The sequence below is a fragment of the Anabrus simplex genome, chromosome 6 (genome assembly GCF_040414725.1).
Source record: "Anabrus simplex isolate iqAnaSimp1 chromosome 6, ASM4041472v1, whole genome shotgun sequence".
NCBI lineage: Eukaryota > Metazoa > Arthropoda > Insecta > Orthoptera > Tettigoniidae > Anabrus > Anabrus simplex.
Genome location: NC_090270.1, coordinates 221,977,319 through 221,997,623, shown reverse-complemented (window position 1 = coordinate 221,997,623; position 20,305 = coordinate 221,977,319). Strand labels below are relative to the sequence as shown.

The 20,305-nt window shown below is 36.8% G+C and overlaps 1 protein-coding gene across 2 annotated transcripts in view; it reads right to left on the bottom strand.

Moving 5' to 3' along the window:
• The window catches only part of zyd (sodium/potassium/calcium exchanger zydeco), a 273,963-nt gene that overhangs the window by 44,062 nt on the left and 209,596 nt on the right, over positions 1 to 20,305 (bottom strand). For both annotated transcript variants that reach the window (XM_067150202.2, XM_067150203.2), the window contains exons 4-5: positions 17,454 to 17,601; positions 3,051 to 3,140 (exon numbers count right to left, since the gene is read on the bottom strand). In XM_067150202.2, the coding sequence (XP_067006303.2) occupies positions 3,051 to 3,140; positions 17,454 to 17,601 (238 nt within the window). The remainder of the gene's footprint in view (positions 1 to 3,050; positions 3,141 to 17,453; positions 17,602 to 20,305) is intronic.

The following is a 20,305-nucleotide window of genomic DNA, read 5'->3' as shown; positions in this document are numbered from 1 at the left end:
ATTTGAACCATGTTGACCCTCAGGTTCAAGATCCACATTGATATCTCGCTGCACCACTACCGACTGGTAAAATGTGCCTGGGGCTCTCTTTGTCACTCTAAACCAAAGCTAATGGATCAGTGTGACTTGAGCAGACATGCAGGATGCTTCACAGATGTATGCAAGAACCATTCCGTCAAATGAGTGAGTTTGAAGGAGGGCACGTTATTGGCATGAGGGAACGTGATGCATGCATCCGGTAAATTGCTGCTCATGTGGGATGAAGTTTGTTGGCAGTGCAGTTTATTACGGTCTGGGTTACCAGTGCATCGTCCACTCCTCCACCTATCTTTGATTAATATACATAAGCATGTTAGACTGCAATGGTGTATGGAACGATGTCACTGGGGACAGGAATGGCAGCAGATAGTGTTTTTGGATGAATCCAGGTTCTAAATGTTTGAAAATGATGGCCACATTTTGGTTCGCTGGAGAAAGGGTTAGAGGCATCATGCTAACTACATTCGTACTAGACATACAGCACCATCTCAAGGTCTTATGGTGTGGGCTGCTATTGGGTACAACCACAAATCACAGTTGGTGCTTGTACAGAGCACTGTGACTAGTTTGACCTACGTGAATGACATCCTTCGACCCGTTGCCATACCCTTTCTGCACGACACCCCAGATGCCATATTTCAGCAGGACAATGCGTGACCACATGTTACTGCATAAACACGTTTCTTCTTGTTGTCACAGGATGTCAGACTGTTGCCCTGGCCTGCCCGATCACCGGACTTGTCGCCAATTGAAAATGTGTGGGATATGCTGAAACGACGAATATGGTGCTCTAACCCAGTGTCAACCACCAAAGATGAACTGTGGAACTAGGTGAATGCAGCATGGATGGCTGTACCCAGAGCCCCATTCACGCCTTATACATGTCGATGCCGTCACACATCGAACAAGTGATCAGTGCCCATGGACAACGCAGTGCCTACTAGGCAACAGGACACATGCTGAACCTAGGTGACTAAAATGCTAATCGTTTCCGCAGAACATACTAATAAATAGGTCCTGTGAATATGAACTTTCTATCTCTAGTTTTTCAAGTGGTTTTGTTTCTTATGAATATTTGTGTACCATGCTTAAAATCTGCTGAGGCTTATGTTATGATGCTGCCATGAATACCAATTTGGAAACAGTAATGTGGTGATGCTGTGATTGCTTTTTTTTTTTTTTTTTGTTGATGTTGATATTGATGTTGATTTTGTTGTTGTTGTTGTTGTTGTAATTTATTATTATTAGCTGAGCAAAGAACATGTTCAATGCATGCCACTGGTTTTACGTGTTGGAAGGTAGGTACTGTGCTTTTGCGGTGTTAAGTACTGTATTTATTTGCTGCTTAATTACTGTTATAATTTTGATTTTATATTTGATAGGAGGTCTCTGAATTTCACACAGTTTGTTTTTAGACCTGACCAGGTTTACAAGTAATATTTTATTGCCATCATTCTGTGCCTACATGCAACTTATTATTTCTTGTCATTTCAATGTTTGTGTTAGTTGTGTGTATTGTATATATTGCAGGAATATTATGACTTTGTTTTAATGCCTTTGTTGAGTACTTGTCAGTTTTCTTTATGTGTTGAGATACCAGACAGAAGTTTTCAGCTAATATTATGCATGCTGCTATATTGGAAGGGAAACTATCTCACTCCTCATTTCCCTTATGGCTCTTCAGCACCTAGATCATCTATGACAGCTGAATGTGGAGCTGTTGAGGATCCAACCAGCCTTCAAGCTGAGTACCAAACATACTACAGGGTGCAACAGTAAGGTAGGTCAAAATTTCAGAAAACACTGCTCACATGTAGAAGAAAAAAAATGTACAATATGGACATGGGTCTGTAAACTCTTCATTTCCATGTTAGAACGCATTTTATACAACTAGTACATTAACCAGGGGAAACACACAGGAACAGAACGTAAGCATTTCTGGACTCATGTTCAAATAACATATTTTCTTCTTCTTCATGTGGGATATGTGTTCTGAAAGTTTGGCTGCTATTACACTCTGTATATTGGAACTGTATGGTATTGGTACTATAACTATGAATGTATGATGTATGCTATTGGTTGATTAAGACAGTGAATTATCTAGCTTAGAGAATATAAGAAGGGAAAAAAAAAACCACACACATTTCATTGTGAACGCTGACATAAAGAAATACCAGTTGGAGACTCAGTGACAAATCAACTGATGGGTATCTTGTAAGGAAGTACACCATACTTCTCGCAGTAGTTCTCATCATGGTCACATCTGTCAAAATCCTTCTCTTATTGAACAACTTTTCCTCAATTAACCTTCTCAGAGTTTGCTCATTTATAATACCTTCCTGTCTTAATTAGGTCCAACTCTCATGTTCATTTTGCTTCCGTTAGTATTAATGTGGCTGTGATAACAAGCAGTTGCATTTTATAGCAGTCCAAGTGACTGCATGTCCATAGATTAATAGCTGGAGTCAGGGCACAATGGAGAGTGACCGATCCTATGTACCTGTGTCAGACAATTTTGATATGTTGGTAGAGAACTTTACAAGAAATGACATTCATATTGCAAGGTCTGTATTCATTGTAGTTTCATACATAATAATGAATAGGTTGAAATTTTATATTTTAATTTTGGTTGAGAACTCACAATAATGTTATACTATAAGCACAAATACAGCAACAGGTAAATGACTTTAACATCAAGTTAGAAAACACAGCTGTTTCTTTCAAAGCTTACAATTTGAACATGTCTGTTTGCAGAGATTTTAAGTGTAAAATGATAATGTGATTTTTGATAGTCTAAAGAAAAGTTTTTGAGATAAAAATTGTCTTTGACTCCTTTCATTAATATTTTATCCTTCAGATTAACAATAAAGATGGTACTGAAACCTTGCATCTGCATTAGTGTTAGAGATAATCAATGTCAGTTATTAAGAGTTAGATAAACATTATCAATACTGGTACTTAAATAATTAAAATGAACTGTATTCATTCAAAGAGACAGAATCTCCACTCACCAACAGAGTTCTCTGTAGATGGCTTGCGACTTCTTCTGAGAGTTATCTTACCACGAGCACACCTCTGGATCGACTTGTCCCAGTACATGACTGCAGAGAGACAATAGTGATAATATTATTATAATGTTGTATAATGTTGTATATCCAACTAAATTCTTATACAAGAAATATTTTAGGTAATTTTACGTGGACAGTAACCCACCCAGAATTAAAGGAAATAGAAAGAAATAATATATGGCCCTTATCAACAATGTTGAAAAATTAGTCAATACTGAGCAAAATATTTAAGGAATAAACATTTTGCACTCATACTGAACAACTTATTTAGATAACTAAACAGATGAAAATTCAATCATTTAGTTTTTTACTTTGTCAGGATTTGAACATTTTTTTCCCCTTGTTAAACTTTTTCTGAAGACGAATGAGTATGATTTTTAAACATCAGTATGGTTAGCCTGACCATCAGCTTTTCATGTTATTTGGGTCTAAATACTGACAGGCCTGTTAGGTAAGTCAGTTAACTCACTTCCCATGCTACAGGTTGTAGGATTGAATCTCTACTGGCATTTAAACTAGGAATTTCTTGTTACTTAAAACATGGAGGCTTATCAACACTTTGTCTTTAAAAGGGTGCATTTTTATCCCTTTAATAAGTTGAAATTAAATATTTACTGTGAATTACTCTACATGATGCTTATTAGTTTCTTAATCTAACTGAACTATGCAAGGTTATTATTAGAGTGTGTATTGGGCAAATGTAGCCTATATCAGCAGAACTGCCAAGGTTCTCTATAGTGAATGAGTGATATCACTCACCAGGAAGAGTGAGATTTAAGGAAAATGAGTGAGACAATCATTTTTGAATGTAGTACAGAGTGTATAATTTAAGACTTCATAGTAGAGTACCGAGGCATAGGAGCACTGAGAAGTGGTGACAGTGAGCGCAATGCCTGCAATGGTGAGCGGACGTAATTGTCTTAAAGAAGCACCATGATTATGCCTACAGAAACTAAATGAAACTGAACTCATCTGCTATATACATGCTCAGGATAAATTAATCAATCAATCAATTGATCGATCAATCAATCAATAATGGAACTTAACTCACCATTGAATGAGTCCAGTAAGATTTTTGCATTTCATGCTGATGAATATGAAATACCAGTTTCCTAAGCTACAGTCCAAAGCGTCTTATGCGGACAGAGTTGCAGTATATCTTCTAACCTCTCCTGTGTGAGAGCTGTTCTTCTTCCCTGTTTTTGGTTATTAGTTATTGAACCAGTACTATGCCAACTGTGAAGAAGTTGTTGCACATAAGGTTTTGATGGTACTGTTGAACTGGGAAACTGTCTACGGAATTTTCAAAGGCATCTTTTAATTGGTTTCTTCTTCTTGTACAAATAGCACTTGATCAAAAATATTCTTTGTACTGTAGTGTACTTAATCATTGCAATAATAACACTAGCAACACACCTTTAAAAAATCCAATAGTTATCAATAGTTACTAGCAAACTGCTGCGTCAGCTATCAAGCCATATTGTGTTCACTTGAGAATTCCTGTGGCCTGTGTGCAGAAGTGGGAAGTCTTAAATTATACTCCCTGTATATGTTCATTCATTTCTCTATACTCAGTAACAAAGCACACGTTCTATAACAAAATCTGCTTTTAGATATTGTTTCATACAGTGCACCAACAAGTTTTGTATATTACAGTTTCACATGGTACACATCACGGTACATCAAACACATTTGCAGTAGGCCTATGCACTGTAGGCAATGTCTGATAGACATAGTGTTATTAAACCTAGATCAGATTTGATATTTGCCTGATAGGAGACATTTGTCATGTCGTTGGTCAACTTAACGGCATCACTTGTAAGGTCACTGGTATATAGATGGCATATGCAGGACTCGGTTAAACATGGCAAAAGTCACTTACCCATTTCTGCTACTGACCAGATTCGAATTGTGGCATTGATGCAAGAAGGATGGCAACAAGTGAATGTTGCTGCTCATGTTGGAGTGAGTCAGAGCAACATCTCCAGAGCTTGAAAAAAGTTCAGGGAGACGCAAATGGTTGCTGATCGACAAGGGACAGGATATTCACACAAAAACCTTGCAGAAAGGATTGATATTTCTAGCCTTCAACACATTGTAGGCCCACTGCTACTGCCACTGCCACTGAATGTGTCAGATTATACACTGCAAAATTGGCTGCATGACAGAGGACTGATATGAAGGAAGCCTGTGCCAAAATCCCCTCCTAAACCATAGCATAGAGTAGCTCGTGTAAGGTGGGCAACAACTCACAGTTCATGGCATCAAACAGTGGAAGCATACAAACTTTTCTGATGAAGTCACCATAAGCTTGCACTCATACTACTTCTTCTTCTTATTCTACTGCTTTTCCCACACTTGTGGGGTCACGGGTGCGAACTGAGTCATACATGTGGATTTGGCCCAGTTTTACGGCTGGATGCCCTTCCTGATGCAACCCTATTTTTGAGAGATGTAATCACTTTTGTGTGTTTCTGTGGTGGTTTGTAATGTAGTATGTTGTCTGAATATGAGAACGAAAGTGTTGGGACAAATACCCAGTTGCCGAGCCAGAAGAATTAATGGGACACGATTAAAATCCCCAACCCAGCCAGGAATTGAATCCTGGACTGTCTGAACCGAAGGCATCAATGCTGACCATTCAGCTAAGAAGTCAGACAAGCTCGCATTCATACAGCAAGGGCATTACAGCCTGGAGACAATCTGGTGAGAGATGGAATAAGTCCTTCATTCTGGAGCACTGTCAGCAGCAAGGAGGTTTCGTAATGTTTTGGGGTGGATGACATTTGGTTGACATACATTTCTAATTAGTGCCTAGCGTAACATGGCTTTTTGTTTTGTTTTGTTGTTAAACTGACTGACATGACAAATGCCTCCTATCAGACAAATATTAAACATAATCTGCATGAGAGGATAAAATCAATAAGACTTTGACGGTTTGGAAATGTAATGAGGATCAAATACAAGCATTCCACATGCTTACATGGAGTTGCAAGTAGGGGGTCAATTGGCAGTCTCAGAAAGAGATGGCTGAACAGGTAAGAGAGGATGCAGAGAGAAGAGGAGAGAACTGGAGGTCTACACTGGAGAAGATGGCATTCTGAGATCAACAAATCTGGAGCAGGTTCATTCATTATAACTAGAAACAGGCACAATATGAAGTAAATTTTGCAAAAATATGAAATTTAGTTAGCATAAATGAAGAGTGGAAATGTCAAACATTCTAAGTACCAGTTTTAAAAAAGATAGTTTTATTTCACAAGTACGTTCTATGTGCCCAGGAGTGTATATCTAGCTAGGTTCCAAGAGCCAATACACGGAGTAAGTAGTTCAAAGAATCTGTAATAGATAGCGCCTATCTAAGAGCCATGCTATGCTGCCATCTCTTGTTCCAAGTGCCATGCTTCTTTTTGCAAGTGTTTTGTTCTGTGTGTTGAGAGCGGGAAATTGTATGTGGTTAGAAAGTACCTTAATAAATGGAATAAAACATTGTTTATAATGGAAGGAGAAAAGTTGAGATCGAGAAAAGTTAAACATAACTGGAGAAGAGAACAAACAAAGAAACGAATATTGGGAAAATGTTATGAGAAGAGATATACAAAGGCTGTTGTTCCAAATAATCATCTGCCCATGAATGAGGTTAGTAATCCTTATCAACTATTCTGGACAATAATGAAAATGTGTTATTTCAAATGAAATGGATATCAAGAATAAACTTTGAATTCTCTGATCAATATCTTATGTATTATCTGTCCTGGTTTACCTTTTAATGCTACTTCTAGAATAAAGGAATTTTATGTTTATATTGTTTTAGGTGTCATGTAGGTGCAGTTACAAGTGTGCAGATGTACCCTTTCAATGGAAGCTGAAACTTTTCAATGATTACCATGGATTAAAGAGTGAAAGCAAACAAGGAACGTACTTGTTAGGTTTAATGCAGATGACTGTCAGTTGTCAGGAGAGAATGTGAAGATTGATAGGCAATTTTTCTTAAACAAAATACATTTTTTGTACTTTTCTCCTTAATAAGATGCAGTATTTTTTATATAATACAATTATATATGTTCCTGCTAATCATTTATGTTATTGCTATTATTATATCCTTCTAAATCCTTAAATAAAGTGTAACAACAGGTTGAATGGCACTTGTAACTGACTCAATCATCACATAGCACATAGAACGTTCTTGTAGTTATTGCTTTGTTTCTCCTAAACCATTGTATTTTTGGCAAAGTTTTCTAATAAAAAAGAATTCTCTAGTAGGAACCTGCCTACATACATATTTTTGATGTAATAAATTAAATGTAAACAGAGATAGACAGTTATTTCCTTCTCCTGTAAAATTTAGGAAATGGCACTTAGAATGTTTGACATTTCCACTCTTCAAATATGAAACCATGAAAATATATTTAATAATATTATGAAATACAATAAATCACAATAATTTTTCTTTTTCAATTTTTAATTGTATTTAAATCAACAGAAAACTGATTAACTATTCTATTTACAGTGAGGGAACAAAATTAAACCTAGTTAGTTGTTAGTTAATAATTACCGTACTTTAATTACAATATTCTATTGTACCTTCCTAGAGTATTCTGCTAATGAGAATTACAATATGATACAAGCAGATTTTCAATATTTTATGGTGAAAGGTTGCATCTTCTGTACGTAAAAGATCGCTCCATATCACAAGATATAATGGGAGCATACTTGTATAGCGCTATATTTTTTACCTTAATATTTATTGGTATTTCCCTACTCTTATCTTCAAGCACCTTGCTAATTTGAAGGATAATACTCTACAGTAGATTATTTTCCAGCAGTAAGTACATTTTTGTAGAAACTGCTCTGCCTCTAGAACTTGAGCCAATTCTCATGCATTCCATGTATTGGACTGATGTCGGTAGTGGCAACTTCTTAGTTTCCAACTTCTCCATCATAGTAAGTACTGTGGCAAAATATGCCTGTATGTAGATCAGGTTTCCTTTCATGTTTTTACTGCAAAATCTCCTCCTGAGCAAGTTGCACACAATTTACTTGACTGAGAGTCAAAACTATCAATCACTTGCCCAAAAATTAATAAAATTCACAACAAATATAACAAAATATTCATTAAAATATCCCAAGTTTCCATCCTTTCACTCTCTATCAATGTAGGAAAAGTGCCAATTAAGAAAATTTTAATTGCTAATGGAAATATCAATGGAGGGAAAATTTGTAACTCTTATAAAGTATGAAGCAAAGTGGAGATTTTCACAAAAATATGAAAATTTTTGTAAAATATGAAATATGAACCTTGCTTAGGCATGCATTGCCATCTAAACTTCACCATTCGTAAATATCTTACTCCCCAGAGTGCTAGCAGCCATGATTAAGAATATGAAATTTCATATTGAGCCTGTCCATAACTATTACCCTACCTGGCCTTCTGGAGGGGTTACATGATGATGATGATGATGATGCATGGGCGCCCATAGGATAGTTTGTAGGGGGGGGGGGCTAGACCTGGGGGTATATAGTATTTTTAATATTTTGGAAGATGAATGTTGACTTGTATTCCACAGTAGAATACCACACACGGTATCCCCTACCACTTCTACGTAATACCGATTTTTAAACCATTTTCTTGAAAGAAAAACAGCTGAATATACTAGATTTTTTCCTTTCCCTGAGAGGTAGGGAGGGGGGGGGGGCACGTCCCCACCTTGCCCTCGGGTATGGGCGCCCATGCGATGATGATAGTAACATAACTGGTGTCTGGTACACAGAGATATTATTCTCCAAGCTGTAGTTACAGGATTTGCTACCACTGTGGGCGAGGGTTTTACACTTCTTCTCCTTCCTCTTCTTCTTCTTCATGGGGCCTCTAAATATTAGTTCCTAATTAGCGTTAACCTCTAAGATCTTTTGCTACCATGTTTTTCCTTCATTCCCACCTAAATATACCTGCTCCCTTCACAAAGCTGCAGGTTGTTCTTATTGGGTCTTCTTGGATTTTTCTCTCTCTTCACCTGGTAGTCCTAGAGTGAAGAGTCTGATTCTACACAGCACCTCACATTCGAAAAAGTATGTGTTCAGCTGATTCCTCTGCTTCATTGCATTCCCTACATATATTGTCTCTTATTACTCCAGTTCTATGTAGGTGTTTTTTCAGATGGCAGTGTCCTGTCAAGAGTTCTACTACCCATCTTATATTTTCTCTGCTGAGTTTCAACAGTTCCTTAGTATGCTTCTTGTTTGGTCCTTTTACCAGTTCCTTTGCAAGCCTGCATCCTGGAGTATTTTTCCAATTCTCCATTTGTTTCTTTTGTACCCATTTTCCTATGTAGTGTCGGGCTTGTTGATAGAAAATCCCACATACAGGTTTTGGGCCTACAAAATGTGTTTCTGCCCCCTTTCTGGCCAGTTTATCTGCCTTTTCATTTCCTTCTATACCTGCATGCCCTGGTACACATATTATTTTGATAATGTTGTACTTTGAGAACTTCAGGAGAAGTGAATGGCAACATCAGACAATTCTGGATATTATCCAGACTACTTCTAGTGCCTTAATGGCCATTTGGCTGTCTGTAAAAATGAAAATGTTCTTATCCCTATAGCTCATTTTCAGATTTTCTTCAAGACGTGTTGTGATAGCTATCACTTCCACTTGAAAGACTAGTGTGTTTGCTCAGGCTCAACTGGATTGAAGGGTTTTACACTAGTGGATAATATTGTTTGTGCCCATCCAGTCAGAGTGGTCAATCTGTTCCTTGAGATGCATGGTGTGGCTAGCATATTACAGCTGGTGGCCATGATCATTTAGGGCATCGAGTCCACATGGTCTGACATTGTGGTTAGCCGGTTCGAGTCCTATTCTTGGAAAAAGTTTCACCATTAGAATGTTGACTGGCATACAATTTGGTATACAATTTCTAATCACTAGATTGTGTGCCAAAAGCCTGGATTCACTTCCAAACCTCTTTGCAGTGGAGTGAGAGCATATGGTGATTCGTCTGTTGCATGGCGACATTAGGTTTTGAGAGCAGATCTCTTTGTTACAGACTATGAATCTCATGTTAAATCCATATTGATGGTTGAACTTCTTACAAAATTGTACAAAACTATTTTAATCCTCCTAGTCAATACTATATATTTTATGTCCAATTAAGACAAAACTTCACACATAAATAGACATATTTCGATCCGGCATTGGGTCATCCTCAGTAAGACATTAAAAATGAATTAAAGACATAGGAAACACACAAAATGAAATGTTACTTAAAAAGTGTTTTTTAAAAGCATGATGAAAGTTAAAAAAGTGTGAAATATTGATCGTTAAAACAGTCTTGAGCTGGAGGTCTTTCTGTTTCAATGTTGTGTTGTCCTTTGCTGTGGTTCAACTGGTATCTGTATACTGTTCAGTTAGTTGTTGTATTCCAAACTGGGCTGATATATATAATAAGCATTACTGAAGTTGAACCATCTGATTTTAGTGTTACGTGGCCTGCTTATATCACCCGTGTTCTCTGACTACGGAATCCAGCTCTCAACTGACTTGCTCCCGCAGTCGAGATGCAAGACGTGTTACTACAAGGAAGTGGAGTGGGGAAACATAGAGGACTTCTCCTCTTGGTGAAATTTACAACTTTGCCTTTTCATCCCATTTACATTCATACCATTGTCTGCTGTCCATCGCACTACATTGTTTAAGTCCCCCTGCAGTCGCTCACAATCCTGCAACTCATTTACTGCTCTATACAGTACACATCATCTGCAAATATCTTTATCCATGATTCCATCTCTTTACTCATATCATTTATATATATAAGAAAACATAAAGGTCCAATAAAACAGCCCTGCGGGACCCCCTCTTAATCATTACAGGATCAGATAACGCTTCACCTGCTCTAATTCTCTGAGTTCTATTTTCTAGAAATGTAGCCTCCCATTCAGCCACCCTTTTGTCTAGTCCAATTGCCCTCATTTTCGTCACCAGTCTCCCATTTTCTACTCTATCAAAAGCCCATTTCAGATATCACACCATCTACGTAATACCGTAGCTGATTATCTTACCAAATAATTCTGCATCAGCATCAGTGCCAGCCTTGCCAGGTCTGTACACCCCAAAAACATCAAGTTGCCTATTGTCTTTAGAGATGAGTCTACACCTAGAATTTTAATGCTCCTCATCCTTAACTTTTTCGTAGCTTACTTCTTTCACCAGTATATATCCCAAGAAATCTTATCAACCCCAGCTGCCTTCCTAGCTTTCATCTTTTGTACCTTTTTATAAAGGTCTTTATTATCATAGGTAAATTTGAGTATTTTTCCATTATTAGTTGCCACCTCTATCAGGACATTATCTTTATATCCAACTAGCTTTACATATTGCTGACTGAATACTTCTGCCTTATGTAAGTCCTCACATATACACTCCCCTTGCTCATTAATGATCCCAAGAATGTCCTTTCTGGAACCAGTTTTTGCCTTACATTATCTATACATGTCCTTCCATTGCTCCCTAAAATTCATGTGGCTCCCAGTTATGTTTGCCACCATGTTATCCTTAGCTGATTTTTTCACTGAATTCAATTTCCTAGTGAGCTCCTTCAATCTCTCCTTACTCCCACAACCATTCCTAACTCTATTTCTTTCTAATCTGCACTTCCTTGTTAATCTCTCTATTTCTCTGTTATAATGTAATGGGTCCTTACTATTCCTTACCACTTTTAAAGATACATATCTGTTTTTACATTCTTCAACAATTACCTTAATCCCATCCCATAGACTTTTTACATTTTATTTACCATTTTCCATTGATGATAATTGTTTTTTTTTAAATGTCCCCATTCCCCTTTTATCAGCCACATGGTATTGCCTAATAGTCCTACTTTTACAACATTCGTTTCTAACACACTTATTTTTAACTCTGACAATGACAGCTTCATGATCACTTATACCATCTGTCACTTCTGTTTCCCTATAGAGCTCATCTGGTTTTATTAACACCACATCTAGAATATTTTTTCCTCTAGTTGGTTCCATCACTTTCTGATTCAGCTGTCCTTCCCATAATAACATATTCACCATTTGTTGGTCATGCTTTCTGTCATTCTCATTCCCTTCCCAGTTAACATATGGCAAGTTCAGATCACCCATTACAATAGTGTTCCTCTCTCTATCGTTCCCCACATAGCTGATTATCTTACCAAATAATTCTGCATCAGCATCAGTGCCAGCCTTGCCAGGTCTGTACACCCCAAAAACATCAAGTTGCCTATTGTCTTTAGAGATGAGTCTACACCTAGAATTTTAATGCTCCTCATCCTTAACTTTTTCGTAGCTTACTTCTTTCACCAGTATAAATACTCCCCCTCATATCGTTCCTAACCTGTCTCTATGATAAACACTCCAGTTCCGTGAAAAAATTTCTGCATACATATTATGACTTCTTAGCCATAATTCAATTCCTTTTACAATATCTTGTAAACATATATCTATCAAATTACTTAAATTACCAGCATCTTTGGAGACACGTATCCACTTGCTGACATAACGGGTTGGATGGTGTAAGAATGAGTTGTTGCATGATCACTACCCACTGAACTTCTTACCCACTTCTCTCCCTTGAAATGCAGAATTTGTGATGAGTGAAGTTCTTTCCGTATACCACTTTGACCGGTAAGTTATTATAAATCTGTATACATTCCATGGTGTTCATTAATGACATTACCTCATTGTAAAACTCTTCACATCTTTCATTCTCGTCACCATCTGTATTCCAGGTTTTAGTGATTACACATTTTGCTATTTCCCATGAGCCAAGATGGTGTCTCTGTTAAAACCTTGCAATCCACCCATGGATAGATCCACTGAATCGAGTCAGTCCTATTTCTCGGGCCTTTTCCAAAGCCGAAGCATGAATATCCCTATTGTGAACATTAGCATCTATAACAGTTCTCTCCAACCTGAATTTTTCAGCTACATGATCGTCAAGCGCGTGATGATTTGAGTGCTGGCTTTTCTTCCCTTTCTCTACCACGTGACGTAAATATTGTAGATGATATATGTCTTGCACCATACGATATAGTTTCTGTACTGTACTGAAGTTTAATCTTTTAGTTATCCCAGAATCTTGGAATGCAATTATCTCCTTTGCCTTTTCAAAAGATACAGTATATCACCCCACTTCTTCCTCTTCAGTGGGCTTGGCAGATACCGTAAGCAGACAACTGGCTTCCACCACTTCTTAATAACTCTTCTTCACTGTCAGGTTCTGGATAATCCATAAATTTTTCACAATCAGACAAATCTTCCTCTGCATATTCATATTCTTCAATGTAGTCTCTTGTAATTTTGTGATGTATATTTTTACCACTGGTTGCTACTGTTTCATCTATCACATTGATTATGAATGCACCTGCATTTCTCTCCTTTACTGTAATTTCTGTGGACCTTCTTTTGTGTTTGTAATGGCTAACAATCATGCTCACTATATTTGCAGGATTCATTATCACGCGATTACGTTGAATGAGTGTAACGCGACTCGCTACAAAATCGGTAACACTACAAACGGACGGATTACCTGGCGAGGTTCATGCAACACAGACTGGTTTCCTTGCTCTTATGCATCATGTCTGTCTAGTTTCCCTAGATGTTGTATCAGACACTTCGTCAGGTGACCTTCGGTACGGCGTGGCATGTGTCGCCTATAACTATATTAGCTAGAAAAACTTTTTTTATAATGACTAAAATTACTAAAGTCATGATATCATGTTAGGTATGGTCCATTGTGGGTGGAATATTGAATCTTCGTAGCTTACAGTGTACTGTAATTGGCGATGGTACTTTATTTATACATTTTTTGTAATCACCACCTCAAACATACTCATTTAAAACCACAACTCAACTGCAATTGCTATCACAGCTTGCACTAACTCCTTTATGAGTATGACTAGTCATGTTGAAGCAAGCCTCAGGGCCCGAGGAGGCTATACATGGTATTGTGGTATTGATGTACCACACAGTGAAGAATAATTTTGTGTTCAAAATCCCACATTACCAACTTTGTACTTTTGACAAGTTTCTGTTGCTTCTGCATAGCTTTTGTAATGTATATACATACACACAGCAAAAGAACAAGTGCACTAAACCGGAATATGCAAAACTTCTTTTGAGCCCTATATATACCAATTGACTTAAAGGGTGTGAAGCTTAATCACCACGCCTGCTTCAATGACGGATTGGTGATCCTCCCCCACTGCTCAGCTCGCCGACCCAGTTTCCCGCTATATCAGAATTCTCAACAACATCTACAAAACCTCTTCAGCCTTCGTTAATGTCGGTGAAGCAACTCCAGAATTCTCTATCGGAAGATGTGTTAAACAAGATAATCCAATCTCTCCAAAGCTATTCTCATCAGTTTTAGAGATGGCAATGTCTAAGTTAAATTGGGAAGGAAAGGGTATAAGGATCAATGGGAGAAGGCTTAACAACTTGAGATTTGCTGATGATATTGCTTTATTGGCAAACGACAATGACGAACTCCAGACATTAGTTACTGATCTTGCCATGGAATGTGAGTCAGTCGGCTTGAAGATGAACCTTTCCAAAACAAAAGTCATGTCCAACAAGTGGGTCACAGCAGGAATTGTGAACATCAACAACATACCATTAGAGAAGGTCAATGAATATATCTGGGCCAGTTGATGAATATGAAAGGTGATATAAGACCAGAAATTTTTTGACGCATTAAGCTAGGATGGCAGGCGTATGGAAGAAACTCAACTGTCTTCAGATCAAATATGCCAGTAAATCTGAAGAAAATAGTTTATGATCAGTGCATTCTACCTGTGCTGACTTACGGCTGTGAGACCTGGACCTTGAACGAATTTACGAAAGGGAAACTTAGGACAGCGCAGAGAGGCATGGAAAGGTCAATGCTGGGTTTTACAAGGAAAGATAAGAAGAGAGCAGATGACATCAGATCAATCACTAAAGTTAATGACATTCTTGAGAGAACAGCCACCTTAAAATGGCAATGGGCTGGACATATTGCTTGAAGGGAAGATGACAGATGGACGAAGCTAGTGTTAGAATGGAGTCCAAGAGATCATCAAAGGCCTAGAGGAAGACCGCCAGACAGATGGGACAAAGACATCAAGAGAATAGCTGGTGCTACCTGGCAGAGAACTGCTCGAGACCGTTCTACCTGGAGAGTTCTGCTAAAGACCTACCTGAGTTCACGACTTAAAGAGGCCACATCATGTAATGATAGAATTGGCTGCTGCTGATGATGATGATGATGATATAGCAATTAGCAACTGAATGAAAAATAATTGCAACACAGTACACTAATTTTGCTTGTAGGATTTGCATATTGATATGGAGAACTTTTTCATGGAGAAGGATCAGCTTTGTCTTCCACATCTGACTTGTTTCATAAATCATAGATAATAAAGTTCATATTATTCTATACTGAAGAGCAATATAATGTAAAACAAAAGCTAAAGGTTTCCACCTATTCAATATTATTTATTGTAACCTTAAAATGTTACATATATTTGATGAAACTAGTTTTGGTCTTGCTAGAGACCAGCAGAGTTACAGCAAGACATGAATTATAGATAAAACTTATGAAGCAAACTTGTGTTGTTGATATTCAGTGCAAGACAAGTAATATAAAGAACAATGCTTGCTTCATAAATTTTATCTATAATTCATGTCTTGCCTTAACTGTATTGATTTTGACTGATGATGGTCTCTAGCAAGATCCCTTTGGGGATCATTGTAAGTAAGGTACCTAGGTCTTAATATAAGGAAAGATCTTCAATGGGGTAATCACATAAATATGATTGTAAATAAAGGGTATTTAGGGGTTGTAATAAGGATGTAAAGGAGAGGGCTATAAGTCTCTGCTAAGACCCCAACTAAAGTATGGTTCCAGTGTATGGGAGCCTCACCAGGATTACTTGATTCAAGAACTGGAAAAAATCCAAAGAAAAGCAGCTCGATATGTTCTGGGTGGTTTTTGAAAAAAAGAGTAGTGTTACAAAAATGTTGCAAAGTTTGGGCTGGGAAGACTTGGGAGAAAGGAGACGAGATGTTTGACTAAGTGGTATGTTCTGAGCTGTCAGTGGAGAGATGGCGTGGAATGACCTCAGTAGACGAATAAGTTTGTGTGGTGTCTTTAAAAGTAGGAAATATCACAATGTGAAGATAAAGTTGGAATTCAAGAGGACAAATTGGGGTAAATATTCATTTATAGGAAGAGGAGTTAGGGATTGGAATAACTTACCAAGGGAGATGTTCAATAAATTTCCAATTTCTTTGCAATCATTTAAGAAAAGGCTAGGAAAACAACAGATAGGGAATCTGTCACCTGGGCGACTGCCCTAAATGCAGATCAGGATTGATTGATTGATTGATTGATTGATTGATTGATTGATTGATTGATTGATTGATTGATTGATTGATTGATTGATTGATTGATTGATTGATTGATTGATTGATTGATTGATTGATTGATTGATTGATTGATTGATTGATTGATTGATTGATTGATTGATTGATTGATTGATTGATTGATTGATTGATTGATTGAAGACCAAAACTAGTTTCATCAAATATATGTAACTTTTTTTAAGCTTACAATAAATAGTATTGAATAGGTAGAAACCTTTAGCTTTTGTTTTACGTTGTTTCATAAAGACGAGGACTGCATATGTGTTACTCTCGTGAGAAACACTGACAAGAACAGAATCTAGACACACATTGCAGTGTTGCCAACTCGTGCACACAAGAAGTAAATAAACTGTATAAACTGAATCCCATGCTGGATATAGGCTACAAATTAACTCCTAGCAGAGGCAGAAACGTAGAGGTGCTGTCACTATCTGTTGGTCATGATCACAATCTTTCATTCCGTCTTCGTAATATATATTCGGCATCTATTGAAATTACCACAATAGTCAGTGAAATCTGTCTGATAATTATATAAATACACTAAGTATCAAAGTACAAACTTCTGATCCACAACAGGCAAAATATGTAGTATTTCAGCGTCAGTGCATGGGGGTGTGAGATTTGCCTAAAATGTGCGAGTTCACACTCAGTGCATGAGAGTTTACAGTTCTCATATTAGAGTTAAGAAATGTTTTGTTATGATTGTTGAGAAGTGTATAACAATGTCTTTACAAGACTTTCCAGCATATTTTATGACTGATAGCAGTTACCAGTTAGTGGCCACCTACATGTGCTTATTTACTGTAAATTACATAGGCTATGCTTGTACACTGATACCTGTTGGCTTGCATTTGCTTACAATTTAGCTTAATAAATTACTTTAATATGGATGCCTACCTGCAATGTAGACTATGTAGAGCAGTACTAGTACCAAGGCTTCATACCATTCAACTCTCTCGTCGTGAATGATGCATATCATAAGTGATACTGTTACTCCATATGCCAGGCAGTCTCTTGTTAGTGGCCACCAGTCCAGCGGCACTACCTGGCCAAAACCAATCATCATTAGTCTGTGAAATTTTATTTCATAATTTGATTCAATAAATTGCTGAAATGAAGGGAAGAAAAGAAAAGAAAGACTGATTCATCAGTGGCCAGGATCGACCGATGGAAAGCGAGTTATAGTTACTAGATGACGATAGAACATAATGAAAATGCTTGTGCGGTGCGTGCATGCATGCATGGGTGTCATTATAAGGACACTGATACAAGTGAATTATATTGATATTCAGATTGCAGTACACTACAAAATCTTACATTAAAATACACAATAAGAAGAATGCAATCAAGGTCAACAGTTTTACACCAAACGGTATATTCAGATTACAATGTAAAATCCAACTTTTGAGGTTTCTTTGAAAATAGATTTAAGAGATATGTTGGTTTAACTATTATGTCTCAGTGAATGTTCAAAACAACCAGCCCATTGAGTCGACTTTCACCTGTTTATTGTGAGTGTGTTTTTTGGTTGTTGTTGTTGTAAAATTTGCATGGGGGGCATTATATCCTCCCAGTAACCTCTGCCCTGGGTATGCCCCTGCACCAAACACTTATACTTTTATAGGTATAAACCTGAGACTGACTGGATTGCATGAGAGTGTTAAAGCTGGGTTAACTTGAGATCTCTTATCATAAGATGAAATAGACATTGAAGTAGCAAGAATAATTTGTAATATGGGCAACAAGCAATTAAATTATTTCATTTGCAGGTTAAATTAAGAAGTGTTACAATATACAAATATTAAATGATATATTTATATATTTTTGTCCAGGGTAAGAAAGTCCTAGTATATGCTGGTTAGACTATCCACATCATGATTTCACAATATACAAATATTAAATGATATATTTATCTATTTTTGTATAGGGTAAGAAAGTCCTAGTATATGCTGGTTAGTCTATGCACATCATGATTTCAAGGTAGCATCAGTGATAAACCAAACCCTATAGCGGAACAGCCCCAAAGGGCCTTGGTCATCCAAGCGACCGCCTCTCAGCCTGAAAGTCTACAGATTATGAGGTGTCATGTGGTCGGCACAAAAAAATATTCTTGGTCACTATTCTTGACTTTCTCGTCTGCATCGGTGATAACTGAAGCGTTTTATTATGAGGGATTTTGAGTTCACCTACACAGGCTTTTCAGTTACAGTGCTAAGGAGATCTTGGTGTCTGCTAAAGGTTGTCTGATTTATGTTGAACTTATTATAAGAGGTTTTTAAATGGTGTGTGGCCTTAGAAGAGGCCCTGGTGCGGGTCTTTCAAATTGATGCCACATGGGTGACCTGTGCATTTATGAGGTTGGGGTCCTACCTATGATAAATTCTATTGATGAAGACGGCACACACACCCAGCCACCAAGTCATCAAAATTAACCAATAAAAATTAAAATTCCCAACCCGGCTGCAAATCAAACCTGGGTTCCCCTGGACCAAACACAAACAATTTAGCCATGGAAACAAACATTATAAGATTTCAAGCTACTCAATAAAACTATTTCTGAAAAAAACAGAGTGAAAGCCACTCAAGTAGTGAAAAAATGTTCCCATTAAAAATATGGCACTAAAGTATGTTCATATGTTCAATGTTTTCATAACAAGTAAATTAACACCACACTTCAGTACTGCAAGAAAACAACATTAAGTGGATAAAGTGAGTTTTTTTTTCTGATTTTGAATCAAAATTTGGTGGTACAGTTTCTTTAAACTTTCTACATGTTTTCAATGCCTGACAATTTATATGTTCTTATTACAGGACACACCTTAATATTCTTATTCATCTTGTATAACATGACTCTGAAAAGGTTACTCTCATATTTCAGAATAACTGACACATTAGGAACATAAAATCAGCTTCATGGTCCGTATCGCACTTCAATAGATTCACAATTAAGTATTTATTTATTTTCCACCTAGTCGATACAATGATTGCTTAAGGCAAGTTTTAATGGTCAAAAGTGGTACATGTTTCGTATATTATCAACATCTTCAGCTGCATAACACTGTTAAGATGAAAAATATATAAATTGACAAAGTAATGCTTTAGAGAAAGTGTCCTTAAAATTAACATAAGATTTAATTTATAAATTGACCTTTTTTCATGAATTATTAAGAAGAGAATATTCATTAGGACATGTTCTCTATGGAATATTGTACAAGTGTTTCCTTGATGACTGCTTTCTATTGTAGAAATAATTTATATATTTACTCTTGAGTTATTTGTTTGTTTTAATGTAGTCAATCTTATGTTAATTTTAAGGACACTTCCTCTAAAGCATTACTTTGTCAATTTATATATTTTTCATCTAAACAGTGTTATGTGGCTGAAGATGTTGATAATATACGAAACATGTACCACTTTTGACCATTAAAAATTGCCTTAAGCAATCATTGTATCGACTAGGTGGAAAATAAATAAATACTTAATTGTGAACATTAGGAACAGTTACAGTATTTGTTAATAGTCAAACATTTTAAACTTAATACCACTGGCTTATTCCTCTACTTCAAAACTCCAGTTAAATCCAGTTTGAAAATTATATACCTGCAAAAGTAGATTATGATTATGTAAATTTAAATGTATATTTCAAAAGAGAATTATTATAATAATAAAGATAACAGAACAATTTTTGTATGGGTAAATAAATATATGTCAATCTCTGTAGTGTAATGGTTAGTGTGATTAGCTACCAC